At 33.9% G+C, this 20,882-nt stretch overlaps 1 protein-coding gene across 1 annotated transcript in view; it reads right to left on the bottom strand.

Moving 5' to 3' along the window:
* Positions 1-20,882, bottom strand: part of Vps16A (vacuolar protein sorting 16) — a 125,427-nt gene that overhangs the window by 54,238 nt on the left and 50,307 nt on the right. Inside the window, exon 10 of the mRNA XM_071665315.1 lies at positions 10,676-10,873. Within this exon, the coding sequence (XP_071521416.1) occupies positions 10,676-10,873 (198 nt within the window). The remainder of the gene's footprint in view (positions 1-10,675; positions 10,874-20,882) is intronic.

Here is a 20,882-nt window from a genome sequence, read left to right as displayed (position 1 = left end):
GAAAATTACCCTGAACTATTACCTTTCATTTTTGGCATTTTTCTCACAAAAATTGATTTCCTTTAAAAACTTATTATAAGAAGTATTTTTCATGCTGAATACAAATCTGATATTAAAATATCATTTAGTTGCCTTTACGACATTCAATGAAGCTGTTAAATGTAGCCAATTTTAAAATAATTTCTGCTCCTTTGCATCGTATTCATTGGGTATGTATCGGTGACTAAGAGCATTACGATATATTTTCTATGATCATTTGTAGTATAGAAGTGATTGAGTACCTTATCTTACAATTTTGAAGCAAAAACTTTTTGGATCCGAAAATTAACATGAACTATTACCTTCAATTTTTGGCATTTTTCTCAGGGATATTGATTTCCATTAAAAACGTATTATACGAAGTATTTTCTATGCTGAAAACAAATCTGATATTAAAATATCGTTTAGTTACCTTTCCGATATTCAATGAAGCTATAAAATGTAACCAATTTTAAAATAATCTCTGCTCCTTTGCATCGTATTCATTGGGTATGTATCAGTGACTAAGAGCGTTACGATATATTTTCTATGATTATTTGTTGTACATAAGTGAATGAGTATCTTATCTTTCAATTTTGATACAAAAAGATTTTTTTTCTCAGAAACATAGATTTGCTTTAAAAACTCATTATAAGAAGTATTTTTAATGCTGAATACAAATCTGCTGTTAAAAAGTCGTTTAGTCGCCTATGTGACATTCAATTAAGCTGTTAAATGTAGTTAATCTTAAAATAATTTCTGCTTCTTTGTATCGTATTTACTGGCTATGTATCGGTAACTGAGAGCAATACGAAACATTTTCCATGATTATTTCAAAACTGATTTGTTTGAATATTTCATCTTTCAATTCTGAAACAAAAAGTTTTTGGAGCCGAAAATTACACTCAAACTATTACCTTCAATTTTTGGCATTTTCTCAAAAAAACAGATTTCTTTTAAATACTTATTATAAGAAGTATTTTTCATGCTGAATACAAATCTGATGTTAAAATATCATTTAGTTACCTCTACAACATTCATTTAAGCTGTTAAATGTAGCCAATTTTAAAATAATTTCTGCTCCTTTGCATCGTATTCATTGGGTATGTACTGGTGAGTGTGAGCCTTACGATATATTTTCTATGATTATTTATAGTATGGAAGTGATTGAGTATCTTATCTTTCAATTTTGAAACAAAAAGTTTTTGGAGCTGAAAATTACCCTGAACTATTACCATTACCTTCAATTTTTGGCAAATATCTCACAAAAATTGACTTCCTTTAAAAACTTATTATAAGAAGTATTTTTCATGCTGAATACAAATTTGATATTACAATACCATTTAGTTGCCTTTACGACATTCAATTCAGCTGTTAAATATAGCCAATTCTAAAATAATCTCTGCTCCTTTGCATCATATTCATTGGGTATCTAATGGTGACTAAGAGCATTATGATATATATTCTACGATTATTTGTAGTATAGAAGTGATTGAGTATCTTATTTCTCAATTTTGAAACAAAAGTTTTTGATTTCCTTTAAAAAATTATTTTAAGAAGTATCTTTTATGCTGAATACAAATCTGATATTAAAATATCATTTAGTTACCTTTGTGACATTCAATCAAGCTATTAAATGTAACCAATTCTAAAATAATTTCTGCTCCTTTGCATCGTATTCATTGGGTATGTATCGGTGACTTTGTATCGGTGACTAAGAGCATTACGATATATTTTCTATGATTCTTTGTAGTATAGAAGTGATTGAGCATCTAATCTTTCAATTTTGAAAGAAAAAGTTTTTGGAGTCGAAAATTGCCCTGGTATTTTTCTCAGAAAAATAGATTTCCTTAAAAACCTTATCATAAGAACTATTTTTCATATTTTTCTTATTATAAGAAGTATTTTTCATACTGAATACAAATCTGATGTTAAAATATCATTTAGTTGCCTTTATGACATTCAATTAAGCTGTTAAATGTAGCCAATTTTAAAATAATTTCTGCTCCTTTGCATCGTATTCATTGGGTGTCTATCGGTGACTAAGAGCATTACGATATATTTTCTATGATTATTTGTAGTATAGAAGTGATTGAGTATTTTATCTTTCAATTTTGAAACAAAAAGTTTTTGGAGCCGAAAATTACCCTGAACTATTACCTTTCATTTTTGGCATTTTTCTCACAAAAATTGATTTCCTTTAAAAACTTATTATAAGAAGTATTTTTCATGCTGAATACAAATCTGATATTAAAATATCATTTAGTTGCCTTTACGACATTCAATGAAGCTGTTAAATGTAGCCAATTTTAAAATAATTTCTGCTCCTTTGCATCGTATTCATTGGGTATGTATCGGTGACTAAGAGCATTACGATATATTTTCTATGATCATTTGTAGTATAGAAGTGATTGAGTACCTTATCTTACAATTTTGAAGCAAAAACTTTTTGGAGACGAAAATTAATATGAACTATTACCTTCAATTTTTGGCATTTTTCTCAGGGATATTGATTTCCATTAAAAACGTATTATACGAAGTATTTTCTATGCTGAAAACAAATCTGATATTAAAATATCGTTTAGTTACCTTTCCGATATTCAATGAAGCTATAAAATGTAACCAATTTTAAAATAATCTCTGCTCCTTTGCATCGTATTCATTGGGTATGTATCAGTGACTAAGAGCATTACGATATATTTTCTATGATTATTTGTTGTACATAAGTGAATGAGTATCTTATCTTTCAATTTTGATACAAAAAGATTTTTTACCTAAAAAATATCCTGAACTATTACCTTCAATTTTTGGTATTTTTCTCAGAAACATAGATTTGCTTTAAAAACTCATTATAAGAAGTATTTTTAATGCTGAATACAAATCTGCTGTTAAAAAGTCGTTTAGTCGCCTATGTGACATTCAATTAAGCTGTTAAATGTAGTTAATCTTAAAATAATTTCTGCTTCTTTGTATCGTATTTACTGGGTATGTATTGGTAACTAAAAGCAATATGAGACATTTTCCATGATTATTTCAAAAACTGATGTGTTTGAATATTTCATCTTTCAATTCTGAAACAAAAACGTTTCTGGAGTCGAAAATTACCCTGACCTATTACCTTCAACTTTTGGTATTTTTCTCAGAAAAATAGATTTCATTTAAAAACTTATTATAAGAAGTATATTTCATGCTGAATAGAAATCTGAAGTTAAAAAATCATTTAGTTGCCTTTACGACATTCAATGAAGCTGTTAAATGTAGCCCATTTTAAAATAATTTCTGCTCCTTTGCCTCGTCTTCATTGGGTATGTATCAGTGACTATGAGCATTACGATATATTTTCTATGATTATCTGTAGTATAGAAGTGATTGAGTATCTTATCTTTCAATTTTGAAACAAAAAGCTTTTGGAGCCAAAAAATTACCCTTCAATTTTTGGTATTTTTCTCACAAAAATTGATTTCCTTTAAAAACTTATTATAAGAAGTATCTTTTATGCTGAATACAAATCTGATATCAAAACATCATTCAGTTACCTTTCAGACATTCAATTAAGCTATTAAATGTAACCAATTCTACAATAGTTTCTGCTCCTTTGCATCGTATTCATTGGGTATGTATCGGTGACTAAGAGCATTACGATATATCTTCTATGATTATTTGTAGTATAGAAGTGATTGAGTATGTTATCTTTCAATTTTGAAACAAAAAGAGTTTGGAGCCAAAAATTACCCTGAACTATTACCTTCAATTTTTGGCATTTTTGTCAGAAAAATAGATTTCCTTTAAAAACTTATCATAAAAATTATTTTTCATGCTGAATACAAATCTGATATTAAAATATCACTTGTTGCCTTTACGACATTCAATTAAGCTGCTGAATGTAGCCAATTTTAAAATAATCTCTGCTCCTTTGCATCGTATTCATTAGGTATGTATCGGTGACTAAGAGCATTACGATATATTTTCTATGATTAATTGTAGTATAGAAGTGATTGAGTATCTTATCTTTCAATTTTCAAACAAAAAGTTTTTGGAGCCGAAAAATTACCCTGAACCCTCAATTTTTGGCATTTTTGTAAAAGAAATTGATTTCCTTTAAAAACTTATCATAAGAAGTATTTTTAAGCTAAATATAAATCTGATATTAAAATATCATTTAGTTACCTTTCCGACATTCAATTAAGCTATTAAATGTAAGCAATTCTAAAATAGTTTCTGCTCCTTTGCATCATATTTATTATGTATGTATCGGTGACTAAGAGCATTACGATATATTTTCTATGATTCTTTGTAGTATAGAAGTGATTGAGCATCTAATCTTTCAATTTTGAAACAAAAAGTTTTTGGAGTCGAATACTACCTTCAATTTTTGGTATTTTTCTCACAAAAATTTATTTCCTTTAAAAACTTATTATAAAAAGTATTTTTCATGCTGATTACAAATCTGATATCAAAATATCATTTAGTTGCCTTTACGACATTCAATGAAGCTGTTAAATGTAGCCAATTTTAAAATAATCTCTGCTCCTTTGCATCGTATTCATTGGGTTTGTATCGGTGACTAAGAGCATTACGATATATTTTCTATGATTATTTGTAGTATATAAGTGATTGAGTATCTTATCTTTCAATTTTGAAACAAAAAGTTTTTGGAGCCGAAAATTACCCTGAACTATTCAATTACCTTCAATTTTTGGCATTTTTGTCAAAAAAAATTAATTTCCTTTAAAAACTTATTATAAGAAGTATTTTTTATGCTAAATACAAATCTGATATTAAAATATCATGTAGCTACCTTTCCAATATTCAATTAAGCTATTAAATGTAACCAATTCTAAAATAGTTTCTGCTCCTTTGCATCGTATTTATTAGGTATGTATCGGTGACTAAGAGCATTATGATATATTTTCTATGATTCTTTGTAGTATAGAACTGATTGAGCATCTAATCTTTCAATTTTGAAACAAAAAGTTTTTGGAGTCGAAAATTCAATTTTTGGTATTTTTCTCACAAAAATTGATTTCCTTTAAAAACTTAACATAAGAAGTATTTTTCACGCTGAATACAAATCTGATGTTAAAATATCATTTAGTTGCCTTTACGACATTCACTTAAGCTGTTAAATGTAGCCACTTTTAAAATAATTTCTGCTCCTTTGCATCGTATTCATTGGGTATCTATCAGTGACTAAGAGCATTAAGATATATTTTCTATGATTATTTGTAGTATAGAAGTGATTGAGTATTTTATCTTTCAATTTTGAAACAAAAAGTTTTTGGACCCAAAAATTATTAGCATTTTTCTCACAAAAATTGATTTCCTTTAAAAACTTATTATAAGAGGTATTTTTCATGCTGAATACAAATCTGATATTAAAATATCATTTAGTTGCCTTTACGACATTCAATTAAGCTGTTAAATGTAGCCAATTCTAAAATAATTTCTGCTCCATTGCATCGGGTTCATTGGGTATGTATTGGTGACTAAGAGCATTACGATATATTTTCTATGATTATTTGTAGTATAGAAATGATTGAGTACCTTATCTTTCAATTTTGAAACAAAAACTATTTGGAGCCGAAAATTAACATGAAGTATTACCTTCAATTTTTGGCATTTTTCTCAAAAATTTATTTCCTTTAAAAACTTATTTTAAAAAGTATTTTTCATGCTGAATACAAATCTGATATTAAAATATCACTTAGTTGCCTTTACGACATTCAATTAAGCTGCTGAATGTAGCCAATTTTAAAATAATCTCTGCTCCTTTGCATCGTATTCATTGGGGGTGTATCGGTGACTAAGAGCATTACGATATATTTTCTATGATTATTTGTAGTATAGAAGTGATTGAGTATCTTATCTTTCAATTTTCAAACAAAAAGTTTTTGGAGCCGAAAATTACCCTGAACCTTCAATTTTTGGCATTTTTGTAAAAAAAATTGATTTCCTTTAAAAACTTATCATAAGAAGTATTTTTTATGCTGAATACAAATCTGATATTAAAATATCATTTAGTTACCTTTCCGACATTCAATTAAGCTCTTAAATGTAACCAATTCTAAAATAGTTTCTGCTCCTTTGCATCGTATTTATTATGTATGTATCGGTGACTAAGAGCATTACGATATATTTTCTTTGATTCTGTGTAGTATAGAAGTGATTGAGCATCTAATCTTTCAATTTTGAAACAAAAAGTTTTTGGAGTCGAATACTACCCTGAATTATTGTAATAACCTTCAATTTTTGGTATTTTTCTCACAAAAATTTATTTCCTTTAAAAACTTATAATAATAAGTATTTTTCATGCTGATTACAAATCTGATATTAAAATATCATTTAGTTGCCTTTACGACATTCAATGAAGCTGTTACATGTAGCCAATTTTAAAATAATCTCTGCTCCTTTGCATCGTATTCATTGGGTTTGTATCGGTGACTAAGAGCATTACGATATATTTTCTATGATTATTTGTAGTATATAAGTGATTGAGTATCTTATCTTTCAATTTTGAAACAAAAAGTTTTTGGAGCCGAAAATTACCCTGAACTGTTCCATTACCTTCAATTTTTGGCATTTTTGTCAAAAAAAATTGATTTCCTTTAAAAACTTATTATAAGAAGTATTTTTTATGCTAAATACAAATCTGATATTAAAATATCATTTAGCTACCTTTCCGATATTCAATTAAGCTACTAAATGTAACCAATTCTAAAATAGTTTCTGCTCCTTTACATCGTATTTATTAGGTATGTATCGGTGACTAAGAGCATTACGATATATTTTCTATGATTCTTTGTAGTATAGAAGTGATTGAGCATCTAATCTTTCAATTTTGAAACAAAAAGTTTTTGGAGTCAAAAATTGCCCTGAACTATTACCTTCAATTTTTGGTATTTTTCTCACAAAAATTGATTTCCTTTAAAAACTTATTATAAGAAGTATTTTTTATGTTGAATACAAATCTGATATCAAAACATCATTCAGTTACCTTTCAGACATTCAATTAAGCTATTAAATGTAACCAATTGTAAAATAGTTTCTGCTGCTTTGCATCGTATTCATTGGGTATGTATCGGTGACTAAGAGCATTACGATATATTTTCTATGATTATTTGTAGTATAGAAGTGATTGAGTATGTTATCTTTCAATTTTGAAACAAAAAGAGTTTGGAGCCAAAAATTACCCTGAACTATTACCTTTAATTTTTGGCATTTTTCTCACAAAAACTGATTTCCTTTAAAAACTTATCATAAGAAGTATTTTTCATGCTGAATACAAATCTGATATTAAAATATCATTTAGTTGCCTTTACGACATTCAATGAAGCTGTTAAATGTAGCCAATTTTAAAATAATTTCTGCTCCTCTGCATCGTATTCATTGGGTATGTATCGGTGAATAAGAGCATTACGATATATTTTCTATGATTATTTGTTGTATAGAAGTGATTGAGTATCTTATCTTTCAATTTTGATACAAAAAGATTTTTTCAGAAACGTAGATTTGCTTTAAAAACTTATTATAAGAAGTATTTTTAATGCTGAATACAAATCTGCTGTTAAAATATCGTTTAGTCGCCTATGTGACATTCAATTAAGCTGTTAAATGTAGTTTATCTTAAAATAATTTCTGCTTCTTTGTATCATATTTACTGGGTATATATTGGTAACTCAGAGCAATATGAGACATTTTCCATGATTATTTCAAAAACTGATGTGTTTGAATATTTCATCTTTCAATTCTGAAACAAAAAGTTTCTGGAGTCGAAAATTACCCTGACCTTCAATTTTTGATATTTTTCCCAGAAAAATAGATTTCATTTAAAAACTTATTATAAGAAGTATGTTTCATGTTGAATACAAATCTGATGTTAAAAAATCATTTAGTTGACCTTACAACATTCAATGAAGCTGTTAAATGTAGCCCATTTTAAAATAATTTCTGCTCCTTTGCCTCGTATTCATTGGGTATGTATCGGTGACTAAGAGCATTATGATACATTTTCTATGATTATCTGTAGTATAGAAGTGATTGAGTATCTTATCTCTCAATTTTGAAACAAAAAGTTTTTGGAGCCAAAAAATTACCCTGAACTATTACCTTTAATTTTTGGCATTTTTCTCAGAAAAATCTATTTCCTTTAAAAACTTATTACAAAAAGTATTTTTCATGCTGAATAAAAATCTGATATTAAAATGTCATTTAGTTGCCTTTACGAGATTCAATTAAGCTGTTGAATGTATCCAATTTTAAAATAATCTCTGCTCCTTTGCATTGTATTCATTGGGTATGTATCGGTGACTAAGAGCATTACGATATATTTTCTATGATTATTTGTAGTATAGAAGTGATTGAGTATCTTATCTTTCAATTTTGAAACAAAAAGTTTTTAGAGCCGAAAATTACCCTGAACTATTACCTTCAATATTTGGTATTTTTGTCAAAAAAATTGATTTCCTTTAAAAGCTTATTATAAGAAGTATTTTTTATGCTGAATACAAATCTGATATTAAAATATTATTCAGTTACCTTTCCGACATTCAATTAAGCTATTAAATGTAACCAATTCTAAAATAGTTTCTGCTCCTTTGAATCGTATTTATTAGGTATGTATCGGTGACTAAGAGCATTACGATATATTTTCTATGATTCTTTGTAGTATAGAACTGATTGAGCATCTAATCTTTCAATTTTGAAACAAAAAGTTTTTGGAGTCTCACAAAAATTGATTTCCTTTAAAAACTTAACATAATAAGTATTTTTCACGCTAAATACAAATCTGATGTTAAAATATCATTTAGTTGCCTTTACGACATTCAATTAAGCTGTTAAATGTAGCCACTTTTAAAATAATTTCTGCTCCTTTGCATCGTATTCATTGGGTATCTATCAGTGACTAAGAGCATTAAGATATATTTTCTATGATTATTTGTAGTATAGAAGTGATTGAGTATTTTATCTTTCAATTTTGAAACAAAAAGTTTTTGGAGCCAAAAATTACCCTGAACGATTACCTTTAATTTTTAGCATTTTTCTCACAAAAATTGATTTAGTTGCCTTTACGACATTCAATTAAGCTGTTAAATGTAGCCACTTTTAAAATAATTTCTGCTCCTTTGCATCGTATTCATTGGGTATCTATCAGTGACTAAGAGCATTAAGATATATTTTCTATGATTATTTGTAGTATAGAAGTGATTGAGTATTTTATCTTTCAATTTTGAAACAAAAAGTTTTTGGAGCCAAAAATTACCCTGAACGATTACCTTTAATTTTTAGCATTTTTCTCACAAAAATTGATTTCCTTTAAAAACTTATTATAAGAGGTATTTTTCATGCTGAATACAAATCTGATATTAAAATATCATTTAGTTGCCTTTACGACATTTAATCAAGCTGTTAAATGTAGCCAATTCTAAAATAATTTCTGCTCCATTGCATCGGATTCATTGGGTATGTATCGGTGACTAAGAGCATTACGATATATTTCCTATGATTATTTGTAGTATAGAAATGACTGAGTACCTTATCTTTCAATTTTGAAACAAAAACTATTTGGAGCCGAAAATTAACATGAACTATTACCTTCAATTTTTGGCATTTTTCTCAAAAATTGATTTCCTTTAAAAACTTATTATAAGAAGTATTTTTTATGCTGAACAGAAATCTGATATTAAAATATCATTCAGTTACCTTTCCGACATTCAATTAAGCTATTAAATGTAACCAATTCTAAAATAATTTCTGCTCCTTTGCATCGTATTCATTGGGTATGTATCAGTGACTAAGAGCATTACGATATATTTTCTATGATTATTTGTAGTACAGAAGTGATTGAGTATCTTATCTTTCAATTTTGATACAAAAAGATTTTTGACCTAAATAATATCCTGAACTATTACCTTCAATTTTTGGTATGTTTCTCAGAAACGTAGATTTGCTTTAAAAACTCATTATACGAAGTATTCTTAATGCTGAATACAAATCTGCTGTTTAGTCACCTATGTGACATTCAATTAAGCTGTTAAATGTAGTTAATCTTAAAATAATATCTGCTTCTTTGTGTCGTATTTACTGGGTATGTATTGGTAACTCAGAGCAATATGAGACATTTTCCATGATTATTTCAAAAACTGATGTGTTTGAATATTTCATCTTTCAATTCTGAAACAAAAAGTTTCTGGAGTCGAAAATTACCTTGATCTATTACCTTCAATTTATGGTATTTTTCTCACAAAAATAGATTTCATTTAAAAACTTATTATAAGAAGTATGTTTCATGCTGAATACAAATCTGATATTAAAAAATCATTTAGTTGCCCTTACAACATTCAATGAAGCTGTTAAATGTAGCCCATTTTAAAATAATTTCTGCTCCTTTGCATCATATTCATTGGGTATGTATCGGTGACTAAGAGCATTACGATACATTTTCTATGATTATTTGTAGTATAGAAGTGATTGAGTATCTTATCTTTCAATTTTGAAACAAAAAGTTTTTGGAGCCAAAAAATTACCCTGAACTATTTATTACCTTCAACTTTTGGCATTTTTCTCAGAAAAATAGATTTCCTTTAAAAACTTATTATAAAAAGTATTTTTCATGTTGAATACAAATCTGATATTAAAATATCATTTAGTTGCCTTTACGACATTCAATTAAGCTGTTAAATGTAGCCATCAATAAAACAAATAGGAAAATGATGCTATCAGAACCTGAGAACACATACATAAAGGACTTACCAACTCTGTAATCCCTCACAGCATTGAGAACTCTCAGAGTGAATATAGTCTTCTTGTATGGTTCAGGGTTGATCTCTGGGATGAAGCTCTTCCCAAAGAGTGCTGCCTGAAGTATGGTAAACAATACAGATAAACTTCAATGATTTGGCTGAATAAGTAATAAAAGGGTTAGAGAGAGGTGTAGTAATAAGAGTGAAGATGAGAGAGATGAGGAGGGTGTGCTGAAATGGGTTAAAATATGGATGGAATGAGTGATAAGAAATCAACAAATAGGGAATAAGTGTCAGAAGTGGAGGGAACAAGGAGAACAGGAAGACCTAATTGGAGATCAAACGAAGGAGTAAAAAAGATTTTGAGTGACTGAAGCCTGAACATGCAGGATGGTGAAAGGCATGCACAGGAGAGGGTGAACTGGAATGATGGGGTATACAGAGGTTGATGTGCAGACACAGCATGTGAAATGACTAAGAGAAACCATGGAAAGGTCTGTGGGGACTGGTTGTGGATAGGAGGCTGTGGTTTTCGTGCACTGTACACGACAGCTTGGGAATGGATGTGAGTAAATGCAGACTTTCTTTGTCTCCTCGTGATGCTACCTCGCTAAGGAAGGAAACAGCTATCATATAATGAAATAAATATAAAATATGTGGATATCTGACAAATGATAGTGCATGTGGATATCTGACAAATGATAGTGCATGTGGATCTCTGACAAATGACAGTGCAATCAGTAATCAATATGTCTAGGGAAGATTTTCCAATTACTAATCTGTAAGGAATGTTAGAAGCAGTGTGCACAAAGAAGGAAACAGAAAGAAGAGGTTATGGCCAGAAATATGGGTAGATGTGTGTAATTACAAGAGTGCTGTAATACAATGAAAGTTGGGGATAACATTCATGTCATATGTAAATCTGTGGGATTTGGCTAAATGCTCGCATGTACTGGGAAGGACTCTTGAGACGTACCAGATTTTCTAAAAAGAATATGAATGATAAAAAATTACATCTTTGTTGGCAGGTGTAGCTGTTTCATTCTTTGATATAATTTGAAGTTACAGAGGATGCTCATCCAATCCAGATATCTATTTGAAATTCTAACTCTAAGAGCTTCTTGAGGTCACACACAATAAATATCAATCACTCCCCATCCTACAGCTAAAGTTAAAACAAACAAGGACTTATGGAGTACGGCTTTGGCATAAAAACTGGAAAGAAAAGTATCAGACTGTAAAAGATTAGAATAAGGATTCCCAGTGCTAGGATTGTAACCACCAATGAGACTCCTCTAAAACTGTCAAGACATTTCTGTTCTATCTGCTAAAGCTAGCATCTTTTCCATGTCAAAGCATACTTCAAAAATGTTATTAAGTCTGTGTTTTGTTCTGTATGTTATATTCAATAACCACAGTTCCCTTTGTTATCCTAGTTTTTCAGTCATGATAAATACTTAAGAGGAAATAAGTTGTTTTATTCTTGGGTGTGGCTGCAATAATTTTGAAATCTGAAGTGAGTCAACAAAGAAAAGAGACTGAAAACCGATGATTTAGAATATTTCTAAGGGACCATGGAGAATGAAACACTGGAGTTTGCAGTCACTGAAGGAAGAGAAAGAAACTCAGTGGTTTATCTGATTCAATCCTAATTCCATAGTTGAAAAGAGTTCCTGTAGCACAGACTCCTATATAGTAGCACGGTCATGGAACAGAAATGCAGGGAATCAAAGACATGACTTTTGAGTGTTTCTATAAACTCTGAGAAATTCCAAACTGACTGATATTATCAAGCAGTCAAGGATTTGATGTCCTGAGTGTGGTTTTTGGCAGTGTTATAGCTAACTGGGGTGAAAAGATAAGGAGCAGATCTCGGACTGGACTAAGGCAATGGCTCAGATGGAGGGGTAACATGGCCAAGCTCTCCAAAACAGTGCAATTAAGATTACAGAATCCCAAGAAGATCTAGCTTCTGAGGAATTTCTGAGAGCAAGTTCACTAGAAGAAAGAAGTAAACACTAAATATAAATCACTAATCATTTTTGGTTTTGCAGATCATAAGCCAGATAAGGAAGGAAGGAAAAAGGAGGAAATACTTATCAAAAAACTGCAGGAGACTATGGGACTGCCAGATGCAATTTTTGTGTTAAAAGATAGATGAAGAATTGGTGGTTATAGTAAAGAGGTAAGGAGACAACCAGTTATGGTTACATTTGCTTGGAGTCACCTAGCCAAGAGGTACTTAGGAAAGCTAGGAAACTTATATGCATGGTGAAAATTCACTGGAATATTTATAATTTGGTATATCAAAGGAAGAGAGCAAGAAAAGCAAAGAGTAAAGTTGAAAAAAACCTGGAAAAGCCAAACAAGGTAAGAGGATGGATCAGCCCCACCAGCAATGTAGGGAGGGCAGGTGTGTTAGGGAATGAAAATGAAACACTGAGAGGAATGTATTCAGATGTTCATGTCTTAACAGTTAGTGGTAAAGAGCTGGAATTCAGGGACTGTATTCAGGAAAGTGAACCTGACACTGTTGTTGTGGAAAGAAAGCTTAATAAAGAATGATATCACCTGTTTTGCCCAGATGGGCACATAACAAAAAGGGAAAGAAAAGGCAAAGGAGAGGGAGGATTGGCCCTGTTAATGAAAGATAGCCTAAGTTTCAAGAAATAGTGGGGGATGGCTCATTCAAATAATACATAATAGGAAGAACAAATGTATGGAGGTGCATTGGTGGTGTTAATGCTATATAACCCTCCAAAGAATTGCAACAATCCAGAATGAATATACAATAATAACAATGGAGGGAACAATCAGGATGGTACATAAAACAGTGAAGCACTCACTTCTTAGAAATGGTAAAGTACTGATAATGGGGATTTCAATAATAAAGAAATAGTTGGGGGGAATCTGGATTCCCATGATGATAATTTATAGTGTACATAAAACAGTGAAGCACTCACTTCTTAGAAATGGTAAAGTACTGATAATGGGGATTTCAATAATAAAGAAATAGTTGGGGGGAATGTGGATTCCCATGATGATAATTTATAGTGTACAGTGTACACAGAAAAAATTCCAATACCAGCATGTCAGTGAGCACACTAGGATGGGACGAACGGATACATCATCATTACTATATATAATCTTCACACATAACTGCATGGAAGTTGAGGATACTATATATGAAACACAAACTGGAATACGTAATCAAGTAATTCTCAAGTTTAACTACATGGTAAATGATGATATCAATGGATCAAAGGTGAAACATGATAAAAAGTGGAGATATAACTGTGGAAACTACACAAACCTCAACAATTTCTATGGTAATGTAGACTAGGAAATACAGTTCAGTTGCTGGGAACCAGCTGAGAGGTTCTATGACATTCACTATGAATAAATAGAAGCATGGGTATCTGATGTCTCAAATAAAGTGGATGGGTAAGAAAGAAGAAAGAATCGTTTAATAAAAGACATCAAAAAGTAAAACATCTTCAAGATGTGCAGTGGTGAAGATACAGATGGCACTCCAGCCAGCCAGCATCTGCAGAGTATGAGAGAGCACAGAATGAGTATAGTATAATGAGAAAGAATATTAAAGGCATAGCAGGAGAAGGTCAAGAACTTTCCATATATTCATCAGAAGTTAGTTGTCAGTTAAGGAGCAGCCACACGGGATATGGATTTCAGCGGGAAAAACTGTAAAGGATGATGTATGACTTTTGATGAATTGAGTAACAAGTTGAAAAGCATTTCCGAAGTGGGAGACACTAGAGTGCCCAACATCAAAGAAATGAAATGGGGAGGTTTGGGGAATCAGTGAGATCGATATAAAGATTTTTTCATACGTGATGGCTGTTTCCAGCATTATCAACATAGCACTAAGAAACAGATGAAGGAAGACACATCTACTCACACTCACACACACACACTTCTCCTCATTCCCTCCACCTCCGACACATATATCCTCTTGGTCAATCTTTCCTCACTCATTCTCTCCATGTGCCCAAACCATTTCAAAACACCCTCTTCTGCTCTCTCAACCACACTCTTTCTATTTCCACACATCTCTCTTACCCTTACATTACTTACTCGATCAAACCACCTCACACCACATATTGTCCTCAAACATCTCATTTCCAGCACATCCACCCTCTTCCGCACAACTCTATCCATAGCCCACGCCTCGCAACCATACAACATTGTTGGAACCACTATTCCTTCAAACATACCCATTTTTGCTTTCCGAGATAATGTTCTCGACTTCCACACATTCTTCAAGGCTCCCAGGATTTTCGCCCCCTCCCCCACCCTATGATTCACTTCCGCTTCCATGGTTCCATCTGCTGCCAGATCCACTCCCAGATATCTAAAACACTTTACTTCCTCCAGTTTCTCTCCATTCACACTTACCTCCCAATTGACTTGACCCTCAACCCTACTGTACCTAATAACCTTGCTCTTATTCACATTTACTCTTGACTTTCTTCTTTCACACACTTTATCAAACTCAGTCACCAGCTTCTGCAGTTTCTCACATGAATCAGCCACCAGCGCTGGATCATAAGCGAACAACAACTGACTCACTTCCCAAGCTCTCTCATCCCCAACAGACTTCATACTTGCCCCTCTTTCCAAAACTCTTGCATTCACCTCCCTAACAACCCCATCCATAAACAAATCAAACAACCATTGAGACATCATGCACCCCTGCCGCAAACCTACATTCACTGAGAACCAATCACTTTCCTCCCCTCCTACACGTACACATGCCTTACATCCTCAATAAAAACTTTTCACTGCTTCTAACAACTTGCCTCCCACACCATATATTCTTAGTACCTTCCACAATGCATCTCTATCAACTCTATCCTATGCCTTCTCCAGATCCATAAATGCTACATACAAATCCATTTGCTTTTCTAAGTATTTCTAACATACATTCTTCAAAGCAAACACCTGATCCACACATCCTCTACCACTTCTGAAACCACACTGCTCTTCCCCAATCTGATGCTCTGTACATGCCTTCACCCTCTCAATCAATACCCTCCCATATAATTTACCAGGAATACTCAACAAACTTATACCTCTGTAATTTGAGCACTCACTCTTATCCCCTTTGCCTTTGTACAATGGCACTATGCAAGCATTCCACCAATCCTCAGGCACCTCACCATGAATCATACATACACTAAATAACCTTACCAACCAGTCAACAATACAGTCACCCCCTTTTTTAATAAATTCCACTGCAATACCATCCAAACCCACTGCCTTGCCGGCTTTCATCTTCCGCAAAGCTTTCACTACCTCTTCTCTGTTTACCAAATCATTTTCCCTAACCCTCTCACTTTGCACACCACCTCGACCAAAACACCCTATATCTGCCACTCTATCATCAAACACATTCAACAAACCTTCAAAATACTCACTCCATCTCCTTCTCACATCACCACTACTTGTTATCACCTCCCCATTTGCCCCCTTCACTGAAGTTCCCATTTGCTCCCTTGTCTTATGCACTTTATTTACCTCCTTCCAGAAAATCTTTTTATTCTCCCTATAATTTAATGATACTCTCTCACCCCAACTCTCATTTGCCCTCTTTTTCATCTCTTGCACCTTTCTCTTGACCTCCTGCCTCTTTCTTTTATACATCTCCCACTCATTTGCATTTTTTCCCTGCAAAAATCATCCAAATGCCTCTCTCTTCTCTTTCACTAATGATCTTACTTCTTCATCCCACCACTCACTACCCTTTCTAATCAACCCACCTCCCACACTTCTCATGCCACAAGCATCTTTTGCGCAAGCCATCACTGCTTCCCTAAATACATCCAATTCCTCCCCCACACCCCTTACCTCCTTTGTTCTCATCTTTTTCCATTCTGTACTCAGTCTCTCCTAGTACTTCCTCACACAAGTCTTTTTCCCAAGCTCACTTACTCTCACCACTCTCTTCACCCCAACATTCTCTCTTCTTTTCTGAAAACCCATACAAATCTTCACCTTCGCCTCCACAAGATAATGATCAGACATCCCTCCAGTTGCACCTCTCAGCACATTAACATCCAAAAGTCTCTCTCGCGCGCCTGTCAATTAACACGTAATCCAATAACGCTCTCTGGCCATCTCTCCTACTTACATAGATATACTTATGTATATCTCGCTTTTTAAACCAGGTATTCCCAATCACCAGTACTTTTTCAGCACATAAATCTACAAGCTCTTCACCATTTCCATTTACGACACTGAACACACCATGTATATCAATTATTCCCTCAACTGCCACATTACTCACCTTTGCATTCCAATCACCCATCACTATAACCCGGTCTTGTGCATCAAAACCACTAACACACTCATTCAGCTGCTCCCAAAACACTTGCCTCTCATGATTTCTTCTCATGCCCAGGTGCATATGCACCAATAATCACCCATCTCTCTCCATCAACTTTCAGTTTTACCCATATTAATCTAGAATTTACACATATAAAGATATATAAACAAAAACCTTTCTCTTGACCTCCTGCCTCTTTCTTTTATATATCTCCCAGTCATTTGCACTATTTCCCTGCAAAAATTGTTCAAATGCCTCCCTCTTCTCTTTCACTAATAATCTTACTTCTTCATCACCATTCACTACCCCGGACAGATAAGAGAGGGTAGTGAGTGGTTGCATGAAGAAGTAAGATTGTTAGGGAAAGAGAAGAGAGATATTTGGATGATTTTTGCAGGGAAATAGTGCAAATGACTGAGATATATAAAAGAAAGAGGCAGGAGGTCAAGAGAAAGGGCAAATGAGAGTTGGGGTGAGAGAGCATCATTAAATTTTAGGGAGAATAAAAAGATGTTTTTTTTGGAAGGAGGTAAATAAAGTGCGTAAAACAAGAGAACAAATTGGAACATAGGTGAAGGGGGCTAATGGGGAGGTAATAACAAGCAGTGGTGATGTGAGAAGGAGATGGATTGAGTATTCTGAAGGTTTGTTGAATTTGTTAGATGGTGGAAGATATAGGGTGTTTTGGTCGAGGTGGTCTGCGAAGTGAGAGGGTCAGGGAGAATGGTTTAGTATACAGAGAAGAGGTAGCGAAAGCTTTGCAGAAGATGAAAGTTGGCAAGGCGGCGGGTTTCGATGGTATTGCAGTGGAATTTATCAAAAATGGGGGTGACTGAGTATTCTGAAGGTTTGTTGAATTTGTTAGATGGTGGAAGATATAGGGTGTTTTGGTTGAGGTGGTCTGCGAAGTGAGAGGGTCAGGGAGAATGGTTTAGTATACAGAGAAGAGGTAGTGAAAGCTTTGCAGAAGATGAAAGTTGGCAAGGCGGCGGGTTTGGATGGTATTGCAGTGGAATTTATCAAAAATGGGGGTGACTGTGTTGTTGACTGGTGGGTAAGGATATTCAATGTATGTATGGCTCATGGTGAAGTGCCTGAGGATTGGTGGAATGCATGCGTAGTGCCATTGTACAAAGGCAAAGGGGATAAAGGTGAGTGTTCAAATTACAGAGGTATAAGTTTGCTGAGTATTCCTGGGAAGTTATATGGGAGGGTATTGGTTGAGAGGGTAAAGCATGTACAGATCATCAGACTGGGGAAGAGGAGAAGTGGTAGAGGATGTGTGGATCAGGTGTTTGCTTTGAAGAATGTATGTGAGAAATACTTAGAAAAACAAATGGATTTGTATGTAGCATTTATGAATCTGGAGAAGGCATATGATAGAGTTGACAGAGATGCTCTGTGGAAGGTATTAAGAGCATATGGTGTGGGTGGTAAGTTGCTAGAAGCAGTGAAAAGTTTTTATTGAGGATGTATGGCATGTGTACGAGTAGCAAGAAAGGAAAGTGATTGGTTTGCGGCAGGGGTGTGTGATGTCTCCATGGTTGTTTAATTTGTTTATGGATGGGGATGTTAGGGAGGTAAATGCAAGAGTTTTGGAGGGAGGGGCAAGTATGCAGTCTGTTGTGGATGAGAGGGCTTGGGAAATGAGTCAGTTGTTGATCGTTGATGATACAGCGATTGTGGTTGATTCATGTGAGAAACTGCAGAAGCTGGTGACTGAGATTGGTAAAGTGTATGAAAGAAGAAAGCTGAGAGTAAACGTGAATAAGAGTAAGGTTATTAGGTACAGTACGGTTGAGGGACAAGTTAACTGGGAGGTAAGTTTCAATGGAGAAAAACTGGAAGAAGTGAAGTGTTTTAGATACCTGGGAGTGGATTTGGCTGCAGATGGAACCATGGAAGTGAAAGTGAGTCACAGGGCGGGGGAAGGGGTAAAGGTTCTAGGAGTGTTGAAGAATGTGTGGAAGTCGAGAACGTTATCTTGGAAAGCAAAAATGGGTATGTTTGAAGGAATAGTGGTTCCAACAATAATATATGGTTGTGAGGCATGGGCTGTAGATAGGGTTGTGTGGAGGAGGGTGGATGTGTTGGAAATGAGATGTTTGAGGACAATATGTGGTGTGAGGTGGTTTGATCAAGTAAGTAATGAAAGGGTAAGAGAGATGTGTGGTAATAATAAGAGTGTGGTTAAGAGAGCAGAAGAGGGTGTATTGAAGTGGTTTGGTCACATGGAGAGAATGAGTGAGGTAAGATTGACAAAGAGGATATATGTGTCAGAGGTGAAGGGAACGAGAAGTGGGAGACCATATTGGAGGTGCAAGGATGGAGTGAAAAAGATTTTCAGTGACTGGGGCCTGAACATGCAGGAGGGTGAAAGGCATGCAAGGAATAAGTGAATTGGAGCGATGTGGTATACCACGGTCGATGTGCTGTTGATGGCTTGAACCAGGGCAAGTAAAGTGTCTGGGGTAAACCATGGAAAGTTTTGTGGGGCCTGGAGGTGGAAAGGGGGCTTTGGTTTCGGTGAATTATACATAACCGCTAGAGACAGATTGTGAACGAATGTGGCCTTTGTTATCTTTTCCTAGTGCTACCTCATGTGCATGCGGGGGGAGGGGGGTGTCATTTCATGTGTGGCAAGGTGGCAACGGGAATGAATAAAGGCAGCAAGTATGAATTATGTACACATGTACATATGTACATGTCTGAAATGTAGAGGTATGTATATGTGCGTGTGTGGATGTGTATGTACATGCATGTGTACATGGGTGGGTTGGGCCATTCTTTCGTGTTTCTTTGCGCTACCTCGCTAACGTGAGAGACAGCGACAAAGTATAATAAATATCAATATAATAAACAAAAAACATAAATACATACACACATGTACATATTCAAACTTGTTCGCCACCATCCATTCCTGACGCCACCCCACCCCAAAGGAAACAGCACAAATGCATTAACAAAATGAAAAAAGATAACATATACATTCCATTCTATTCTCCCACACCCAAATGCTGCCCCTGTGTCAGGAAACAGAAAAACAAAGGCCACATCATTCTCTAGCTGTCATGAGTCATGTAACAAAACCACAGCTCCTTATCCATACCCAGGCCCCAAAGACCTTTCCATGGTTTACCAGGGACACTTCACATGCCCTGGTTCAGTCCACTGACAGCACATTGACACCAGTATACCACATCATTCCAATTCACTCTATTCCATGCACACCTTTCACCCTCAAGCTTGTTCAGGCCTCAATCGCTCAAAATCTTTTTCACTCCATCCTTCAATCTCCAACTTGGTCCCCCATTTCTCCTTGTTCCCTCTACTTCTGACACATATATCCTCTTTGTCAACCTTTCCTCACTCATTCTCTCCATATGTCTAAACCATTTCAAAACACTTTCTTCTGCCATCTCAGCAACTCTCTTTTTATTTCCACACATCTCTCTAACCCTTTCATTACTCACTCGATCAAACCGCCTCACACAACATGTCGTCCTCAAACATTTTGTTTACAACACATCCACACTCCTACGCACTACCCTATCTACAGCCCATGACTTGCAACCATATCATATTGTTGGAACTACCATTCCTTCAAACACACTCATTTTTGTCCTCCCACATAACGTTATCTCTTTCTACACATTCATCATCACTCCCAGGACCTTTACTCCTTCCCCTAACCTATGGTTTACTTCCGCTTCCATGGTTTCATTCACCGCCAAGTCTACTCACAGGTATTTGAATACTTTACTTCCTCCACTTTTCTC

Source organism: Panulirus ornatus, chromosome 1 (genome assembly GCF_036320965.1).
Source record: "Panulirus ornatus isolate Po-2019 chromosome 1, ASM3632096v1, whole genome shotgun sequence".
Taxonomy (NCBI): domain Eukaryota; kingdom Metazoa; phylum Arthropoda; class Malacostraca; order Decapoda; family Palinuridae; genus Panulirus; species Panulirus ornatus.
The sequence above is the reverse complement of the archived record's forward strand: the minus strand, read 5'-3'. Positions and strand labels throughout refer to the sequence as shown.